Source organism: Hyperolius riggenbachi, chromosome 10 (genome assembly GCF_040937935.1).
Source record: "Hyperolius riggenbachi isolate aHypRig1 chromosome 10, aHypRig1.pri, whole genome shotgun sequence".
In the NCBI taxonomy this organism is placed as follows: domain Eukaryota; kingdom Metazoa; phylum Chordata; class Amphibia; order Anura; family Hyperoliidae; genus Hyperolius; species Hyperolius riggenbachi.
The window spans coordinates 36,912,445-36,924,802 of record NC_090655.1 but is presented as its reverse complement, the minus strand read 5'-3'; the positions used below and the strand labels follow the sequence as shown (position 1 = coordinate 36,924,802).

The 12,358-nt window shown below is 45.5% G+C and overlaps 1 protein-coding gene across 1 annotated transcript in view; it reads left to right on the top strand.

Annotated features, from left to right (window-relative positions):
* BTAF1 (B-TFIID TATA-box binding protein associated factor 1) overlaps nucleotides 1–11,363 on the top strand; it is a 134,831-nt gene extending 123,468 nt beyond the window's left edge. The window contains exons 35-38 of the mRNA XM_068257993.1: nucleotides 1,926–2,137; nucleotides 4,194–4,353; nucleotides 4,486–4,656; nucleotides 7,280–11,363. Of these exons, the coding sequence (XP_068114094.1) occupies nucleotides 1,926–2,137; nucleotides 4,194–4,353; nucleotides 4,486–4,656; nucleotides 7,280–7,426 (690 nt within the window). The 3' untranslated portion in view covers nucleotides 7,427–11,363. The remainder of the gene's footprint in view (nucleotides 1–1,925; nucleotides 2,138–4,193; nucleotides 4,354–4,485; nucleotides 4,657–7,279) is intronic.
* The last annotated feature ends 995 nt before the right edge of the window (nucleotides 11,364–12,358 follow it).

The following is a 12,358-nucleotide window of genomic DNA, read 5'->3' as shown; positions in this document are numbered from 1 at the left end:
AAACCAACGGGGCAATTAAATGCTGGGCCAGCTATATACATTGAGATGCACTGGGTTGCCTGCATCACTTTTTTTTTTTTTTTTTTAATTTATCCAGAACGGGTTTGTTAACTTTTAGGTGGGGATTGTTCAAGTCAGTGGTTGCTTGTAGAGGAGCTTGACGTGAACCTAAACAGAGTAGAATAAACACACGATGTACTTGGAAATGAATATTTCATACTCGCCTCACCGTCAGTGGCTCTCAGACCCTCACCATTTTCTTGTAACCAGTCTTTCCAGTTCTGACAAGATCTAGTGCTGTACAGACTTGTCTCTCAGGAGGCTGAGTCTTATGCTAGGTACACACCATACAATTTTCTGTTAGCTTCTTTCCATGTTGTAGGTTAAATCTAACAGAAAATTGTATGGTGTGTACCTAGCATTAGGGGACACACCACACACACCACACACACACCTCTGCACACACACCCCTGCACACACACCTATACATTTCAGGTCCAGTCCTGTCAGTTTTGCCTAACTGGACTGGGACCTTCACTGGGACTGTACACCTTTGATGTGTGAACACACCCATAGAAACTCATACAAAACTGATGTAAACTGACCATTCTGGACACCTTTTTATGTAAACCAAGCCTTAGGGCCTTTTTTCACTATATTAATTGCTGTCCGTTATAACTGAAAGGACAAACCATGTCCATGTTTACGTATGGTTCAAGCGGTATTACTCGTTATTGAAGTGCTGAACCGGAAGCTGTTAAAAGTTCATTGATTTCTCCATCCTTCATTTTAAAAATGGCAATCGATCACAGGGGACAAACAGGACACGTGAGAGGAGAAACAGATTGACGAACAGATTACGGGGGAGGGGAGTATAACGTGTGTTTTTTGACTTTTAGTTTAAAATTCAGGTTTTTTTTGTTTAGCAGCCAACTTGGGTTTAACCCCTTGTGTGCAAGGAACTTTCATTCACTGCCATTTTCTTCCAGTGATGAGGTTTTGCTCACTCATTGGTCCGTTGGAATTTGAGGAGTCTAACATCATGTGACTAGTTTCAGTAAGGAGGTAGATGGCAGCTAAACAGTTAATATTAATGCACTTTGCTTATCACTGGGAGTCATTGGCCTTTTTACCAGAACATGTTGAGAAGCACTTTAGTGAGCAACGATCAAAGTATAGGGCTAAAGTGCATTCTATCACCACTGTGTTTACAATACTATTTCAGTTAAGGCTAAAACAAAAATGCCCCTTGCTGATTATTTTAAACATTGCTAGTTGCCTGACAGTCCTGCTGATCTTTTTGGCTGCAGCAGTATCTGAATCACACCAGAAACAAGCATGCCGCTAATCTTGTCAGATCTGGCAATGTCAGAAACACCTGATCTACTGCATGCTTGTTCAGGGGCTATGGCTACATGTATTAGAGGCAGATGATTAGCAAGGCAGCCAGGCAAATGTATTGCTTAAAAGGAAATAGGGCAGCCTCCTTATCTCTCTCACTTCAGTTGTCTACAGCCCTGAAACAAAACACACTTAATCCATTTTTGTCTGACTTTAGAGTCGGTACAAAAATCTTCCGACTCCTCAGTTTATGAAACCACGACTCAGACTCTGGGTACCCAAAATGACTCAGACTCCTTAGTCTAATACTTACCAGGGCTGTGGATTTTGTACACAAATCATCCGATTCCCACTCCTCAGTTTAGGAAAACTCCGACTCCGGGTACCCAAAATTGCTCTGACTCCTCGACTCCAACTCCACAGCCCTGTTTTGTTTTTGGGGTTTTTGGGGTTTTTTTTTTTTTTTGGGTCGTTTTTTTATATAATTACCCAATGGTGGAGCTCTACTTCAATGTTATAATTATTAGAGCTTATCACACATCCTGATTGGTGAATCAACACTCCTTTGTGCTTTTGTTTGGCAGCTGCTGTTGGACTGCGGTTTGGGCAGTGCTGGCACTGCAGAGAGCGGCACTGAGGCCGTTGTGGCCCAGCACAGAATACTGATCTTCTGTCAGCTGAAGAGTATGCTGGATATAGTGGAACACGACCTTCTGAAGCCTCACCTACCGTCTGTTACATACCTGCGGCTGGATGGAAGCATACCGGCCGGCCAGAGGCATTCCATAGTGTCTAGGTGAGTAACTGGGACTTGTGGAGCGCTGCACTGTCTCCTCTTAATACTGAAGACTTCAGTAACCATAGGTGATGGAGGGTTCGGGTGGTGGGAACTGGGACGTAGGTGATGAAGGGATCGGGTGGTGGGAACTGGGACGTAGGTGATGAAGGGATCGGGTGGTGGGAACTGGGGCGTAGGTGATGAAGGGATCGGGTGGTGGGAACTGGGGCGTAGGTGATGAAGGGATCGGGTGGTGGGAACTGGGACGTAGGTGATGAAGGGATCGGGTGGTGGGAACTGGGACGTAGGTGATGAAGGGATCGGGTGGTGGGAACTGGGGCGTAGGTGATGAAGGGATCGGGCGGTAGGAACTGGGACGTAGGTGATGAAGGGATCGGGTGGTGGGAACTGGGGCGTAGGTGATGAAGGGATCGGGTGGTGGGAACTGGGACGTAGGTGATGAAGGGATCGGGTGGTGGGAACTGGGGCGTAGGTGATGAAGGGATCGGGTGGTAGGAACTGGGGCGTAGGTTATGAAGGGATCGGGTGGTAGGAACTGGGGCGTAGGTTATAAAGGGATCGGGTGGTGGGAACTGGGGCATAGGTTATGAAGGGTTTGGGCGGTGGGAACTGGGGCGTAGGCTATGAAGGGTTCGGGTGATGGGAACTGGGGCGTAGGTTATGAAGGGTTCGGGTGATGGGAACTGGGGCGTAGGTGATGGAGGGATCGGGTGGTGAACTGGGACGTAGGTTATGAAGGGTTCGGGTGATGGGAACTGGGGCGTAGGTGATGGAGGGATCGGGTGGTGAACTGGGGCGTAGGTTATGAAGGGTTCGGGTGGTGGGAACTGGGGCGTAGGTGATGGAGGGATCGGGTGGTGGGAACTTGGGTGTAGGTTATGAAGGGCTCGGGCGGTGGGAACTGGGGCGTAGGTTATGAAGGGTTCGGGTGATGGGAACAGGGGCGTGGGTTATAAAGAGCTCGGGTGGTGGGAACTAGGACAAGTCTTGTTTGCAAAAAATCTCCTTTTTCCAGAGATCTTCCAATATGTCCAAATATCCCTGCATGTGATGATCATTTGTTTCCGCAACAATTTGGCAGGCATTTTGTTAGATTGCTGGAACCAGACTTGAATTTTGGAGACACGTGTATACTCTGTATACAGGGCTTCCCTACCCTAGCTGCATTCTGCAAAACTGCTGGGATTTAGCGACCAAGTATCTAACACATACCATAACACCGTACCTCCTCTTTCCTGGTTATCAACATTTCAGCAAAGTGGCTGCCGAGAGAGAGCGTGTGTCCTAAATCGTTCTATCTGTTGCTAAAACTAAATCAGAAAGTGTAACTTTGATTTACCCACCTGCTGGCTGTATACTGCTGTCTACAGCTGAAAGTAATTGTAAAATGTACTTAACCTCCTTGGCGGTAATCCCGAGCTGAGCTCGGGGTATGCCGCCGGAGGTCGCCGCTCAGGCCCTGCTGGGCCGGTTTCCGTTCTGAAAAAAGCAGCACACGCAGCCGGCACTTTGCCAGCCGCGTGTGCTGCCCGATCGCCGCCGCTCCGCGGCGATCCGCCGCGTGCAGCGGCGAAAGAGGGTCCCCCCCAGCCGCCCGAGCCCAGCGCAGCCGGAACAAACAGTTCCGGCCGGCGCTAGGGGCTGGATCGGGCGGCTCTGACGTCAGGACGTCGACTGACATCCATGACGTCACTCCGCTCGTCGCCACGGCGACGAGGAAAGCGAAACAAGATAGGCCGCAATGAGCGGCCTATCTTGTTACTTTCGATTGCCGGAGGCGATCGAAAGTACGCTTCCGGAGCGCCCTCTAGTGGGCTTTCATGCAGCCAACTTTCAGTTGGCTGCATGAAATATTTTTTTTTTAATTAAAAAAAAAACCACATTGCAGCCTCCCTGGCAAAATAAATAAACCGCCAGGGAGGTTAAACAGTACTGCATCTACTCACACTTCGGGTGCTCTTCAATATTGACATGTAGAACTTGGTGGAATGTTAGTTACTTGGGTTGGAAAGACATACGTCCATTGAGTTCAACTTTTTGCTTTGATTTTTAGGTTTAATAACGATCCCTCCATAGACGTCCTGCTGCTGACCACGCACGTGGGTGGCCTCGGACTCAACCTGACTGGGGCTGACACGGTGGTGTTTGTAGAACATGACTGGAATCCAATGAGAGATCTCCAAGCTATGGACCGAGCACATCGCATAGGACAGGTATAGTCTCTCACAGAATATTCACACACTGGCATCAGTTTTCCTCTCCTATTCCCCCCCGCCCAAACCCCACTTTTGTGAATGTCATTCTCATGGGTTATAGCAGAATTGATGGTTGTCCTTGTCTTTCAGAAAAGAGTTGTTAACGTGTACCGGCTTATCACAAGAGGAACACTGGAGGAGAAGATCATGGGCCTGCAGAAGTTCAAGATGAGCATTGCAAACACCGTAATAAGTCAGGAAAATGCCAGCCTTCAGAGTATGGGCACGGACCAGCTTCTCGACCTGTTCACCCTTGATAAGGTAAGCAGCTCTTTGTGGATCTGCAAGATCTGTACACACTTCAGTTGGAATTGCATTCTGTCACTGGGCATCAAGTGTAAGAATTTATTATTGGTGGGTGTCTTGAAGATGGTAATTATTGCAAAATTCTTCCAAGGTGGCAAGCATTTAAAAAGTAGCCTTTTAGTTTTAAAATCCAGTATTTAAAATACCGTATTTTTCGGAATATAAGACGCTCCGGCATATAAGACGCACCTAGGTTTAGGGGGCAAAAATCAAAGAAAAAAAAACAAACTAATCCTAGGTGCGTCTATGGTGCAGGGGCGTCTTATGGACCTTTTCTCCCTAAACTACACAGCCCATCTACACCACACTACACTTCACTTACCCCTGCTGCCCCCACTACACTACACTTCACTAACTAACCCCTGCTGCTGTAACCACTTACTACACTACACTAACCAGCCCCTTCTGCCACCACCAAATACACTGCACTAGCTAAACCCTGATGAAACATCTCACCTGATCCTGTCCCCGCGATCCTCTCCTCCCCAATCTGGCTTTCTTCATCAGAGGACGCCCGTCATTCAGGATGCACGTCTTCAGGGTCCAAGCTGCGGCACTCCTCTTCAGCTGCAGTCTCCTCTCTTCATCCCAGGACGTCTTGTCATGCATTGTGAACGTCTTCAGAGCCCCAGCTGCCCACGCTCCTCTTCGCTGCAGTCTTAGTATAGACTGTAGCCTTGCGATATACATGTGCTGCCGCCGCCATCTTTCCTAGTTACGGCGTCCTCACCCAACGTCTTTCCTAGTTACAGCGTCCTTCTCCGATGTCTTCGATAGTTACAGCGTCCTTCCCCGACGTCCTCCCTAGTTAGTGCCCTCTGCTGATCTGCGGCGCACATGTGCGCGTGACGTCAGAGGCACTGTAACTAGGAAGGACGTAGGGGAGGACACTAACTAGGGAGGACGTCTGGGGAGGACGCCGTAACTAGGAAGGATGGTGGCAGCACATGTATATCGAAAGGCTGCAGTCTATACGAAGACTGCAGTGAAGAGGAGCGTGGGCAGCTGGGGCTCTGAAGACGTTCACAATGCATGACAAGACGTCCTGGGATGAAGAGAGCCAGACGAGGAGGAGAGGATCGCGGCAACAGGATCCGGTAAGTATATTCCAGGGCCACATTTACTGCATCTTTGGAATATGACGCACCCACTTTTCCCCCTCATTTTTGGGGAAGAAAAAGTGCGTCTTATATTCCGAAAAATACGGTACATTTTTTCCCAGAGTAAAATGAGCCATAAATTACTTTTCTCCTATGTTCCTGTCACTTACAGTAGGCAGTAGAAATCTGACATTACCGACAGGTTTTGGAATAGTCCATCTCTTCATAGGCAATCCAAGGACCGCACTCACGTCAGTGGGTATGCTGGTGCCGGGCCCCAAGGCCATAAGTCACAGTAATCATGAAGGAGTCCGCACACAGATTTAACGGAGCAATTCACATCAATTTATTGTCCCATCACATGTGTGTAGATACATAGTCTGACCTGCATAGGCCTATGCAGGTCAGACTATGTATCTACACACATGTGATGGGACAATAAATTGATGTGAATTGCTCCGTTAAGTCTGTGTGCAGACTCCTTCATGATTACCATCTCTTCATAGGGGATTCTCAGCAAGGCTTTTATTCTTTATAAAGATATTCCCGAAAAAAAATTTAAACAATGATGCCGGCCAGCTTCCCTGCTCGCAACACAGTGAATGGCAGTTGCTCTGTCCAGCTACCAAAAAAAAAACTAAGTGCTTTTGAAAATATATCCCTGAGAATCCCCTATAAAGAGATGGACTAGTCCAAAACCTGTCACTTCTGTCAGATTTCTACTACCTACTGTAAGTGACAGCAACATAGGAGAAAAGTAATTTATGGCTCATTTTACTCTGGGAAAAAAAGTACTTCTTATTTGTATATGTTTGCACATATTTTAAATGTTAGTTTTGTGCTGTAGTGCCCCTTTAAAGGACAATTGTAGTGGGAAGAATATGGAGGCTGCCATATTTATTTCCTCTTAATTAAACCATACCAATTACCTTGCAGCCCTGCCAATCGATTTGGCTGCAGTAGTGTCTGAATCGCACCTGAAATAAGCATACAGCCAATCGTGTCAGCTCTGACAATGTCAGAAGCTCCTGATCTGCTGCATGCTTGTTCATGGTCTATGGCTAAACGTATTAGAGGCAGAGGATCAGCAGGACAGCCAGGCAACTGGTATTGCTTAAAAGGAAATAAATATGGCAGCCTCCATATCCCTCTCACTTCAGTTGTCCTTTAAACAGATATGTCAGGTGTTCTGTTTGTATGTGTGGCGCTCACATTGGATTGGATGAGCTCCAAGTCTAGTTTTTAAAGTTGTGTATTGAAATCCCCTAGCACACAATAAAAGTGGGTTATTTCTCCTGGCAACACAATATAATTTTACCAGGTACTTGTTTAACTGGAAATTGTGAACTTTTATAGAAGCTGGTATGAAGAAGGCAAAACCGTACTTCATAGAAGGCTTGGAATCCAGCACAAGTCTGCCTGTTAAACATTTATTGTAAAGTAACCCAACCTTTCTCTGTGTTTTTTTTTTTTTCTAGGATGGAAAGAGTGAGAAGATGGAGACATCTGAAGCCAGCGGAAAGACTTCCATGAAATCGATCCTCGACAACCTTGGAGAACTTTGGAACCAGGAGCAATACGACTCGGAGTTCAGCCTGGACAATTTCATGCATTCTCTCAAATAACTGCTGCCACCGCTGCTAGATCGTCCTCCGTTCTTTTGCTGATATTCAGCATGAGCCGAGACGGTATCATTTAGTAAGATATTTTATTAGACTGATTCTCTTCTAAATGACCAGGAAACGGGAGCATGTGTCACAAGGATTGTGCCGTCGGGCTCAGTCTGGAGGCGGGCAGCCGTTTGGTTAGGCTCTTGGACTCCATTTCTCCACTCTCGTGCTGAGTACGGGTTCTCAGGACAGTAACACAGTGAAGGGGGTTTGCTTTGCAGCCGTGAAGCTATCTGGCACGAGCCGGGGAATGGCACCTTGAATGAGCGCCTAATGATACGGGTGTTTTGCGTCTCTGCAGTTTTCCTTTTAAAGGACACCGATGAATTGTTTTTTGGCAAGACTTGAATCCTCTGCAATATACGCTGGTGTGTCTTTATTCAGTTGGAAATCAAACAGCCGGGTTTTATTCACTGCCAGCTGCTATTCCTAATGTTGGAGTGTTATCTGTGCAGGTGGTTCACAAATGTTCTAAGCCGTAGAACGTGCTGTGTCCTTCAGCTTATGTTTAGATCGGTGGACAGCCTGTTGTCACCTGAGCTGACGTGTGGCACGTAGACACTCATTGAGTTTTGAGAAGTAGACGTGAAGTGGCTGGATAGTGTCCTGGTTAAGGGCTCTGCCTTTGACACGGGACACCAGGGTTTGAATCCTAGCTAGAGTCAGTACCTATTCAGTAAGACGTTCTTGGACAAGACTCCCCAACACAGCAGGGTGGCCCCTTGAAATGCACCCTTAGTGGCTGCAGCTCTTGAGTGCTTTGAGTCCAACAAGAGAAAAGCGCTATATAAATGTTAGCTGTAAATCTCCCTGTATCTTGATCCTAAAATGGAATGCTGACTAAAGGCTGTGTAATGGAGGATAATAAAGTACAGTTATCCTTAGAAATAGGTGGTTGCTGGTTAGACGTGTCAGAAGACCCAAAGTAACGAACGTTGGTAGAAAGCGTTCAATGAAAACACCCTATACACTTTTCAGTATGCATGCTTGGCCTACATGGGAAAGCTGTAGAGTATTATTGTAAAAAGTTCAGCTACATGGCTCCAGAACAGTCCGCTAGTCACAGGTCTACTTTAAAGGAGAGTTATACTTGAACCGATAAATACTAGTTACAAAGTGCATTAAAAAAGGAAATTGTATCCCCCTTCTTTCCTTAAATGGGATGTCCTATCTGAAAAAGCCGCTAGTTTGAAATCCCATTCGTGTTGTCCTTGCTGGCTTGTCAGAGGTGGGAGGTGTTGATTGGTTCTGCATATAAATAATCCACTTGTTTGGACAATACTATGATGGGCGGGGGAGGTAATGTATCTCCTCCCCTACCCAACCTGGGGCTACTTTTAATTGACACGTTTCTGAGTGTCTGTGGCACGTGGCTTCACAAAAGCCAAATATTTTAAACACCACTTTTTGGCCTCTAGTTGCCGCTAAGAATGTGGCTTTACTTTTTATTTTTTTTTTAGGTTGTATTTTTAGGTTGTATATATATATTTTTTTTTTTAATAAATGTTAAAGGACACCTGAAGTGAGAAGAGGTATGGAGGCGGCCATATTTTTTTCCTTTTAAATCCTACCAGTTGCCTGGCAGTCCTGTTGATTTCTTTGGCTACGGTAGTGTCTGTCACACTCCTGAAACCAGCATGGGACTAATCCAGTTAGACCCTGAACAAGCATGCAGATCAAATGTGTATGGTTATTAGAGGCAGAGGATCAGTAGGACAGCCAGGCAATGTGTATTGTTTAAAAGGAAATAAATGCCAGCCTCCTTATACCTCTCACTTCAGGTGTCCTTTAAGCCCACACTTGTGTGCAGGTTTGGCCATTGATAAGTTTACAGGAAGATGAGGCTTGAACAGCGTGTGACCTGCCCTGATTGGCTGGCAGAGCATCCTGCGACTTCTGTTTTCTCCCAGAGGCTTGTGGCTTCAGGCTGGTGAATATAAACCTGTGCTGAGCAAATGTGGAGGCTGCCATTGCCGACCTCCTGATACCTTTTGTTTTGTGGCTTAGAAGTACTGTAACCAAGGGATCAGCACTACAGCTGCCCTTCTGGAAGTGAGAATGCTGCCAGGATAGTGGTGAGCAGATGAGCCAGAAGCTCAGGAGTAACTGCCAAGCCAGGAACCTCTTTCAGGATGTTGGTAATGGCTGTGTTGTTGTTTTCTCTCTTGCCCGGTGTACTTGTAAGACTGCTCCATGAGGTTATATAAAGCTTGCTATGCATACAGTGCTTCCCTAGTGTGTGAGGGCAGAGAGGAAGGCTAGTGCTGCCCAAAACAATCAGTCCATAGCAGTCTTGCAGTAATCCATGTAGGATGGAAAGGATAAGTGTTCTAATGCTTGTAAATGGATTAAAGTCCTAGCTCACTCACTCTCCCATGTTTTTCATTCATTGCATAATTCAGCTTTTACTAGCAAACCATTTTCACAAATGGCATAGAGTCTAGAGAGATTCTCTGTGGGGCGAATGACAACTGTCAGCTCTGTGCTTGCCGCAGGGATTGCTGAGTGGCTGTTCCTTAATCTCTGCAGTAGGAGGAGCTAGACAGTGATGCTTTGTGGCTAGCACTGCAGCTACATGACCTTTATTAAGAGACTTTGCTGAGCTCCAATGCGGAATACCATCGGTGTGCGGACCCATTTCCTTCAAGCTTCGTAAATTAGAATAATCTTGGAATAATTTGCTTCTCAACCATATGTGCTACAGAGTGTGGCTGCTCTGAGGTGCAGGAGGAGGGGGTGGAGCCTGAGGAGACGGTGGGCTGTCTACACTGAGGAGCTGCCACGTGTGACCTAATGCATTCTCTGCATTTAGTAAATACAAAAAAAAATGCAAAGGCAAACACGTCTAACCGCTTCAGGACCCGTGCGGTGGAAATCTACATCCTGCTTGTGGCTGCGTGGCTCTGACAGGACGTAGATTCTTGCTTTGCCATATTACAAAAGAGCTGTGTGAGCAAGTCAGGAGCTGATTTCATTGGCTTATGTTAATTGACATGGTCAGGATCCAATGAAAGCGGCTCCTGACTGGGGCATAGAGCTCTGCCATCATAGCTACAGCAGAGAGTGAGGGGTCTGTGCAGGGAATTGTTGGTAAGCGCCGTTTTGCAGTACCAGCAGTCTATAGTCCTTGGGGGGCAGAAACTGCTGGTACGGGAGTAGTTATAGGGGGCACTTGGATAAACAATATGTCTATAGTTATTAGGTTAGTCAGTGATGGACTAGGACTTAAATCCTTTATATAGCTTGTGGATTTACATCCAAAGTGCATTTATCCTTTAAACATTACGGTGAAAATATGCATAATATTCCACTATGATATCCAGTTATCACTCCTTGTTCTTTAGGATCTAAAATACTGATGCGTAGCATAAAATATGCAGCCTGTGATTGGCTAGGAGGAGATTTCAGAGACACCCCTTCCGATAGCAATCGATCTTTACTATTTCCTTGTGTGGCAAGAACAAAACCAATCTATTGAATGACTGGCTTTGGGTAGCTCTCCTCCCCTTTCAGACCTGTTCAGTAACTGGGGCATGCTCGGGATAATGGGCCTCAGGGGCCCAGCCTGTCCTGATCAGCTGAGCAAAGGTTTTACCAGTGATTTTTGTAGGTTTGGTTGTATGCCTTGGATAACGTCCAGCCTATTGTTCATACATGTATTTGAAAATCGAGTGTTTGTGGATGGACGCGTGGCTTGTCTCACATGTGCGTATAAGGAGGAGAAACCCATTAAACCTTGAATAACTGATGACCTCTTCTATGTAAGATACAGGAAACTAGGAAAAAATGATCCTTAAGGAAAATAACTTTGTCACAACTTTTACCAGTGGCATGCTGTAATCAACTACCATTCCATTTACAACTTTGAGAATAAAAAAATTCTAAATCATAATTCCTGTGTTTTTTATTTCTTCCTGTTAGCACAAAATTCCCTTCTTGCTAAGTTTTGGGTGTTGATACTAGTTATGGTCAAGTAGATGCAAATAACTTCAACTTGATGTACATTTATGCAGCTTGAAAATAAACCAAAGTTCTTTGCCTCTACTTGACCATCACTAGTTGATGCATTGCTTTGCAAATCTGCTGACATTTTGGCATATTATAGCACAATTGATCTTCCTGTCGGCTCCCTGCGCCTCGATAGACTGCTCTGGAGTGCAAAGCAGCATAAATTTAACTAACTTGCATAATGCTAGAGCTATGTACACACATATGACAACGATCGTTCGTTATGAACGAACTTTTAATTGAAGCAAGAACGACCTAAGTAAAGTTAGTTTTAAAAGGTGTGTAACGATCTGATCGTTAAAACGAACGTTACATCACATAAAGCAACTATTGCGCTTGCGCATAAAAATGAAGTTCCATGGAGCAATAGTGAAATGCGCATGTCAAGCCTAGTACGAAAGACCGTTTCCAACGATGTACTACTTTTGCAAACAATCGTCGTTGGGAAAAATCCGCCAAGCTAGATCGTTAGTTTTGAACAATCTAACTTGTCCGTCGTTAGACTTCATGGTCGTTGGCTGCATTTTTTTTTCAAACTATCGTCGTTTGAAGCGATAGTTCCCCGATCGTTTCAAACGACTATAGTCGCATGTGTGTACGCACCTTAAGGATGATGAATGAGATGTGAATATTTCGGAGTTAATGCAAATAAATGTAATGTTCATGATAAATATATGCAGCTTCAAAATGGACTAATCAATTTAAAGAGACTGAAGCGAAAAAAAAATTATGATTTTTGTATGTGTAGCACAGCTAAGAAATAAAACATTAAGATCAGATACATCAGTGTAATTGTTTCCAGTACAGGAAGAGTTGAGAAACTCCAGTTCTTAATGGCTTGTTTGCATAGAGATAACCTCTCAGACTAATGCTTCATAC